This window comes from Zonotrichia albicollis, chromosome 1 (assembly GCF_047830755.1).
Source record: "Zonotrichia albicollis isolate bZonAlb1 chromosome 1, bZonAlb1.hap1, whole genome shotgun sequence".
In the NCBI taxonomy this organism is placed as follows: domain Eukaryota; kingdom Metazoa; phylum Chordata; class Aves; order Passeriformes; family Passerellidae; genus Zonotrichia; species Zonotrichia albicollis.
This window is the reverse complement of record NC_133819.1, coordinates 94,849,824-94,858,557: the sequence shown is the minus strand read 5'-3', so window position 1 is coordinate 94,858,557 and position 8,734 is coordinate 94,849,824. Positions and strand designations below refer to the sequence as shown.

General features: G+C 42.5%; 1 protein-coding gene across 1 annotated transcript; it reads right to left on the bottom strand.

Annotated features, from left to right (window-relative positions):
* Nucleotides 1-870: 870 nt before the first annotated feature.
* Nucleotides 871-8,458, bottom strand: C1H6orf62 (chromosome 1 C6orf62 homolog). The gene is made up of 5 exons (XM_005482899.4): nt 6,212-8,458; nt 4,218-4,394; nt 3,517-3,639; nt 2,657-2,791; nt 871-2,165 (listed from the first exon to the last, which is right to left on the bottom strand). The coding sequence occupies exons 1-5, from the start codon at nt 6,338-6,340 to the stop codon at nt 2,040-2,042; spliced, it is 690 nt and encodes a 229-aa protein (XP_005482956.2). The 5' UTR covers nt 6,341-8,458; the 3' UTR covers nt 871-2,039.
* Between the last annotated feature and the right edge of the window lie 276 nt (nt 8,459-8,734).

Sequence of the window (8,734 nt, the reverse complement as noted above, 5' to 3'; positions counted from 1 at the left end):
TTTGTTTCCTCTAATCCTGTGGTCTCCTAAGGAAGCATGGTATGGTTTGTCATAAGGAAGAAATGAGCAGCCTGTCTTACAAACCCTGTACAGAACTAAAAAAGGAATTAAACAAAACTGGTTGTTTCCTGTAATACAGAGAATTAAAGTTAAAATCTGTATGATTGCTGACACTTGAAAAGCAGTGTAAACAGCCATTCAAACCAACATCTTGAGGCTTTTTTCAAGAGAAACCAGACTGAAGAAAACCAAAATACCTAATGCAAGAACTGTCATTTGTTTGCTAACCAAGGTAACTATGGCCCTACTCTCACTGTGGTGAGATGATGTCCAAAATGACAAATTAAGAACAAAGGATGGCACTTACTAAACAAATTCTAAAATCCAGAAACTTAAATGTTCCAAACCCTATGAAACTTAGCTCAAGCTTCATGTGGACGTTTTGCATTATGTCTTACAGATCTTTCAAAGAAGAGGCACTTAAAGCTGAGAAATTTTCAATACTATTAGCAGGTATGGTGGTTAATAAATATTTTAGAAAGTCTTAGCATTATTTCTTTGTAACTTAAGGCAACTATGAAAGTGAAGAACTTTCAGGTGACGTTTTTGTAGGGTGTTTCATATTAATCTGCAGGAACTTAAACCTTGGAAGTAAAAATACTTGTGTACCAATACAGTAAGATACTAGTAATGCCATTATTTCTGACCAGTACTTTTCAAAACATATGGTCCACATTTGCAAGAACACCTCTGCCACTGATCTTTGCTAATCTTAACATCTTACAGTCTGTACATTTTCAGTGTTTGTCGTGGGTGACAGTCTTAAGATGCAAGATGCAACTAAGATTCAATTAATAGGATTTCCATAAATAAAACCAGCCATCTTTTACCTAATTTATTTAATTTTCAATTTTTTCCAATTCCAAACAAAAGCTAAATACAAGTTTTAAACAGGTAAGCACTAGTTTTATCCAAAGGGAGTAGGCTTATGCAGTTTTACTCCAGTAAAGTACTCAACCCTTAAGCAGAGCCTTCTTTGTCATCAAAACTATACAGTAGTCTTCCTTTTATCATTGCACAATCTTAAAATGTTCTGTCAGAACCAACTTTTGACACTCCAAACACTATTTTACATTGGTTTATAATGTCTATTCCAAAAGAAAGAAAAAAAACAACCTCAATGGGTTTTCTGTAAGAAATGTTTTAGAAACCAGTATTTCCTGCACAGTTCACCTGCAAGTTTACAAGTCTCAACTCTCAAGAAAAAATAATCCTCTACCAACATAGTTTCTGCAGCTATTATTTTACCTTTTTTTGAGCTGCTTTAGCAACTTCAGACTCCAGGTCTGCCTCATCTGTATAAATGCATCCAACTCAAAAGAATACCTTCATACAGTTATACAGCAACTTGGGGAAAGAGATCCAAAACAAAAGTGCCAGTAAACTTAAGACATGGCCCAGCAAAATAAAAGAGGCAAAAAATGCCTATACATTAAATGAGATGCTTTTTTTTTTAGGAAGATTTCTTTCCCACACTTACTTGCTATTGTAATAGCCACTTCTTCGTTCATTAGAATGAATGATAGTGCTTGTCTATACAATCATGAACAGCAAAGCTATAAGGCTTTTATACCCGTTACATTCACTTCTCACCCTCAAATACTGATGGTTAACATTAGAGATGTTAGGGGGCATGACCAGCACAAATGGGAACACCACCACAAATGATCACCTTGTGCTTTCGGATACATTTGTTTCAATGTACAGTCCCTTCATTTCACATATCAGTAAGATGCTGATGCAGTGCAGAAGTGTGCAGAGCATCCTCTCTTTCACAAGGTCCATGCAGAAAACATCTAAAAAAAAATTGCAAAGTTCTGAGATACAAATGATTAAAAAAATCCAGGATGATCAAGTTTCACAATGTATAGTGTTCTGAACATGAGTCCATTTTCTTCTAAATTCTGAAAGAATGTGGTGAGGAAAGTGAAAATCCACTGCTGCATTCTGTGATCTTCCCCATTTTGCTGGCCAGTACCTTACTCTGGCATGTAGGGACGGAGGTGATCCTCTATGGTACCAACCGTCCAGTGAGTGAGCTGCTCCTGTGGCAGGTACAGGCAGATGCTGCATAACTTGAAGATTGTAGCTTTGTTTTTCGGAGTCTAGAGGCAAAGAAAACACAAAGGAAAGGTATTAAGCCTAGAAGTTAACTCAGGACTAGTAGGCAGATCCCCAAAGACATTTAAAATTCACTACTTCATACACATAAACAGAGCTTACAATTAGTCTGCAAATTCTAATGCATAAGATGTTTTCACTATTTTTCACTTGAATTATTTCCATATTGTCACCCCAACCAAACCAATGCTTTAATTTTTCTTAAACACAGGTCTATTTCAGAACTTCTTAGATTTTTAATACAAGAACATTATGTGTTCTTGTTCTATGTGAACACGTGTCCCATAGTTAGTTTTTGCATGTGTGAGTCCTATTTATAGTGGAAGTTTCCCCTGAAACTGCCAAAATGCAATCATGAATGCATGATCAGTTTTTCTACTTGAGTACCTTGCAGCACAATCACTGATGTTCCCAAGAACAAAAAGCTTTTTGTGATTAAAATACACCTATTAAAACAAGGAAAAAAGAAGCTCACCTGCAAGTGCTGTCTGTCAATGAAGAGAAACACTGACTGGTTAGGGTTGTTGACAACAATTCCAGTCTTGTCCTTTCGGCTCAGAACATGCAGAAACTGTTTTTCATAGTCACCATGATGAAATTCAAACTTGGCCTACATCGTGTGAGGGAGGGAAATAAAATATTTTTCAAGACAAAGCTCATGTGTAACCCATTAATTTTCTTCAGTCTGGGGCTTTACAATCACTTTTGTTCTTTCCTTTTCTGACCTATTCTAAAAAGAAGAAACTGAGGACCATGGCAGTGTCTTGACACAATTTAAAGAATCCTCTAATTTCATTCTGTCAACACTGTATCAGCCATTGCAATGACATATTAACAATTCAAAGGTACAACTTCACCTGCAGCATATATAAAACCCAATTTACCTTCCTATGGCAGAAGATCCCTGTGCAACAATTTAAAATGCAAAGGTTCCATCCATTTCACTCCTCCATCTAATCAAATACAGCAACTTGGAATACTGACAAAACCTTAATAACACTATCATATTTAGACAAAGATTGGATGGTACTAAGAGGGACATCTAATCAGCTCCTACAAACACAAACACACTGAATGCCTTTATACATACGTGCCATTTGCAAAGGCCCTTTGGAAACTTACATTTTGGAAGGGCTAATACGACCGTGCATAAAGATAGGAGGCAGAATTTGGCATTCAGAACACTGACTGCTTTATAAATAAATTTGGCATTCAGAACACAGCATATTTTTCTAACATCCACAGAACTTGCATACCTTATCAACTTAGTGGTTAAAGAGAACACTCCCTCCAGGAACAAGTTAGTTACTTAAGTCAAAACCCAAACCCAAATACCTGAACAGGCCTAAAGGGCTCATCAGACTCCTTCCACCGAGAGAACAGGAGACAGACTATCTTCTCAATATCATTACGAGGCCATAGAATGAAGTCCATCTCCTGGGTACAGCCGATCACATCCTGTGAGCAATAAAGTTCTTTAGTTACATTCCCTCCAACTGTCAAAGATACAGATAAGCAACTTATCTATACAGGCACATACTTGAGAGGTGATACTTGTACAACATTTGTTTGATTTTCCATTTGCATTACTCATACCACAGCTGAAGTCTTTCTTGCATGCCACTGAATTTAGTATCATTACCCACTAAATATAAACTACACCTTTAAGAAAACATTAGCAAAGACTGTCTTCTAACATTCATAAAGCAACATCACTGAGATGTACAGCAGGAGCTGTTGCAAGAATTATTAACACATGCCTTCTAAAGGACAAAGACAGCAGGATGATACAATTCCCATGGCACATCTCTGAATGAAACAAATGAAAGGTAAAACTTAAGAACTACATATTTAAACAGTTTCAGAACTATTATTAGCCTACTGCTACTCTTCAAACCAGACCATGTAAACATAGGCCCACAGAGGCCTCATGCAGCAAATGGGAAAACAAAAAGGCAGGATTAGCCTTAAGATTCCCAAGGAAAAGCACAAGTGTTGGAAAAGCACAGCTCAGCAAGGATATAAAGGAGCCTTACCCTGCGCATGGACTGGTAGCGGGGTGCATGGAGCTGTACTACATCCTTCTGCAGTAGCTCTAAGGAACTTTCCAAAGAATAGCTGGAATCCCGCACACCTTTCAGGATATTTTCTTCATAGTTATTGGTCATGACTGGTATCACTTCAGACACTTCAAAAAGCGCTGACTTCTTCTTCTAAAAAAAGCACAGATTACATTAAGATTACAATCCTTTTTAAGAAACCATAGGTAACAGTTTATTTCAGGATTTGTGATTTTCTGTGTAATGTATAAAACACACATCACACAGACTAGGACTTTGACACAAATCACTCTAAAATTCACATGCAAGAAAGTTCATAAATTAAACAGAATCAGACTGACAACTTCTATAAAAGCTGAACAGATTTTTGTAGTCTCCAAAAATGCAGATTTTCATATCAATCTTGAAAACACTAAGATTCTATATAAACATTAACAGAATTACTCCTTCTTCAAGTAGAGTATACAACTCTGGGATGACCAAGAACTTCTGCAAGCTTCTCTCCGAAAATCAGGTAACACCTTTTTTCTCCTTTTCAATTTTTGACAGTTGGCCTTTTATGAAAAGTGCAATCTTTCAATGCCACATTTGGTGACAGCAGGTGACTGAGATCCCATCTGAAGTTAGCTATAATCTTCTCAAAGGAGAACTATTTTCATTTGCTATGTAACTTTTATACTCACTACAAATATTTCAGCATCTCTCAAGTAAGGCCAAAACATTATGACAATGTAAAATCTCTAAAGTTTATGTCTATTTCTAACAGCTTTCTTACAGTGCACTGGAAGTCCTGACCTACTCAAGAGACAAAGTGTATCTCACCAAATAACGCTCCCCTTGCCTTCCCCCCCATCAGAACACAGGCAACTATTTGCTGACCATGCTGACTTGAGCAATTCTCCTAATTTAAGCAAAATGGTATGGGATGGACCATCTTCAGTTCACTGAGATGTAAGCAAATATAACAGGATTTAAAACAGGCATTTGCCATGAATTTTCTACCAAAAAGTAGTATTAATGTCCAACTAAAAGAGTTACAGCTGTGTCATCTAAGAAACTCTAATTGTTGCCACTGCTTAAACATTTATTTTTGTTACTATTACACAGCACCCAGAAATTATATCCCAATAAAAACAATCTCTGCTTGCACTAGAACTGACAAGAGCAAACTGAACTCAAAAATTTTAAAGAAGCTTTTCAGGGAAAAGCAAAATCTATACATATGAAGAGATTAAACAATTTCAGAGCTCATCTACATGCATTATGTACTCTGTTGCGATTTGCTTCTATCTTCACTTCCTCATCGTGTGTTCAGCACATTCAATTCCTCCCTCTAAGTACCCACTTCCCTTGGCGTTGTGTGGATAAAAACTCTCCCACAACTGCGGGTCTACAGCTGCTTTAGAAAGACCCAGCTCCCCACCCAGATATGCAGAACTCAGCAGCAGAGGCGGCAGCCAAGCAAATGAACATTTTCTCTCTGCCCTCCCCACTCCCTTTCAAGATGACAGCAGCAGCTCCACATGTGCCTGCGCACTTGGGCCATTTCCACATCCCATCTTGGACTCCTCCCTTCAGCTGCCAGGTCTTCCCTTCTGCTTTCACCCGATAAGCACACTCGGCAATGGCCCCAGCCAGACTGCCTGCACAGCCCAACCACTCACAGCCAGCAATGGGGCACGACAGAGCCCAATCAGGCTCAACGAGTCACAGTGTTAACTTTTGAAAAACATCTACCCAATACAGGAGTTACTAAGGAACCATTAAAAGTGGCACTGGAACCCTCCTTCTGCCTTACAAAACACCAAGAGCCAAAATGACAAATATGAACTGAGTATGACAGCAATTAAAAAAAAAAAAATCAATGGACTCTGTTAAGGATAAAACATTTGATGCAATCAGGCAGTAAGACTTTGCACAAAACACTTACAACGCAACAAACACACACACACACTTTAAAACCAAGTTACCTTGTCTTTGAACACAAAGGCAATGTACATCTTGAAGTCAAACTGGTCAGCTAAAGATTCTTTTTTCTTTCTAAGCTGAGCACGAAGTCTGTTCAGAGCTTGTTTCTTCCGGGAGTTTGGGTCCCCCATTTTGTATTATAGGTGGTACTAAAGCCTTTGGAAACTGTCGCTAAACTATGGGCACCTTTTCGTAAGACTTAAGTACAACAGAAACAAGTCATTTGATTCCTGCTAATACAACTGAATAGATCAAACGCTAATGTAACCCAGAACCGCACCTCAGGCAATATTTTACGAGAATGTCATATTGAAGGGGTCAAGAAACAAAGAAAGTAGTTGTCCAGCCATGGCTGGACAAGAGGTTTTACAATGAATCAAGAAAAAAACCCCAAAGAATTTCGAAGAGAAAAATTTGAACAGTTTAGCTGCAGGAATAAGTGGGAAAGAATGAAGGGGGAAAAAAAGAAAACAAACCCCAAACAAATCTTATCACAATTTATGTGTACAATAAAAAGCAACTGGCACAAGCCCAATCCATGGGGGGGTACTTTTGCTCTGCTTACAAAAAAAAAACCCGAAGCTGAAATTACAAACTGCGTTCTACCCCAGCCAGATTCATGACTCTACTGATTATTATTCTCAGCCTTCCACTATTGCTATGTTGCCTGTCTTTTTCTTTAGAATTATTACACTTGGTGGAGAGCAGAGAAAAGGGTGCAAATGAGGAGCGCACAACCCGGGAAGTATGACATTTCTCTGCCGCCAACAACAACAAAATCAACTACAGACAACACAGCGCTGGTTTGCAGGGGAGCAAAGAGAAAAGACAGCGGAGTCATTTCTAACTTCATCCTGCTCATCACTACCCTGAGGCTACTGCTGCCCGACAGGAGAGGGATCATGATGGCCATTGACAAGGGGCGGGCAGGGATTCTAAAGGACAGTATTATCTCACCGAGAGACTTAAACCTGAATCACTGCCCCAAGCCCGGGCTTCCTCCCCAGCAGTGGGAGAGCCCTACATCCCCCGACGCCTCATACACTCCCTGGGCTGCTGATCCCCCGGGGATCCTTCCCTCTCTCTCTCTCTCTCTTTGCTGCGAGCACGGTCAGCCGAGGCTGTGCATGGCCGGCGCTCTTGGATTCCCTTCGGCTTCTCAGTGCGCGCAGGGCGGCCGCGCCCGGGGCAGCGGGACACCCACAGCAGCACCGCCTCTCTCCCCTCTCACTTCATGGCCACGACTCGGAAAACATGGAGTGCGTTCCGCTCCTGCTTTTCGGTGACTGAATTTTTTTGCGAGGTTTTTGTCAGCTTTTCTTTTTTTCTAATTGCAACCTAGATTGCAATTATAAACCTCTAAATCACCCTCCCCAGAAAAAAAAAGCAAATCCCCAATTATCAGGTTATTTTCTTCCTCTCTCCAGGCATTTTTCCCCCTCGCCAGGTGTTTGATTAGTCGGGGTTAAAAAGTTTTTAAAAAGTTAAAAATTCGTCGGACCGGGTTAAGAAGAGGAGAGGGGAAAAAAGTATTTCTCCTCTTCTCTCCCTGGAAAGAAAGGAACAAAAAACCAAAGGAAAACAAAAACAAACAAACAAAAAAAGGAACCCCTCCCAAAGCTTCCCCCCGAGTTAAGCAAGAGACTGAGAGGCTCCGACGAGAGCCCGGGACCGTGGCCCGCTCGCTACCCGCAGCCGGCGGGCGCAGGAGGAGCAGTGGAGGAGGAGGTGGCGGCGGTGCTGGCAGCACGGAGAGGAGCCATGTCAAGATAAAGCCACGAAGCCGCGGAGCCCCCCCATCCCTGCCGCAGGGGACACGGTGACCGGGCCGCCCGCTCTGCCGCTGCTCGGCCCCGACCTGGTCCCCATAGTCTAGCTCAGCGCCCCGGGGCCGGGGAGTGGGGAAATGGTGGCGGAGAGAGAAGGAGAAGGAAGAGGCGACGGCGGCGGAAGGAGGAGGAGGAGGAGGAGGAAGAGGACGCTGTCCCTGCGCTAGCGGCTCCTACGGAGGAGGGCGGCGGGCATAGAGAGATCCCGGAGCGGCGTCGGAACAGGACCGGGACGGCCGGGAAGAATGATGAGAGGGCTGAGGAGAGCCTCTTTTCGCCCAGGCGGTCCCGGGACGTCCTCGAGGGCGACGGCAGGAGCGGGCAGGAGGGAGCGGGAGTGCCTGCGCCTCGGCACGGAGCGAGCGCGGAGTGCAGCTGCGCAGCCACCACGGACCGCTCAAAATGGCAGCGCCTGAGTCACACAGGCACCGCCCTACCCGCACCGCCGGCGCGTACCAAGCCCTCATGCCTATGGGGGGGCGAGGCATTGTTGTGACTGAGGCAGTAAAGCTCAACCTCGGTAACCACTGTGGACACGCCTTGTCGGGAATGGCAGGAAGCAAAGTACAACAGCGGCTTGGAGCGCCTCCGAGCTCTCACCGCGCCAGGAATCCGCACTGCCCTGCACTTTCTTCCCCTCCATCCCCCGCGGTCACGCCTCGTGTAACCGCCCGCTCGCCCCGCGTGGTGCCCGCG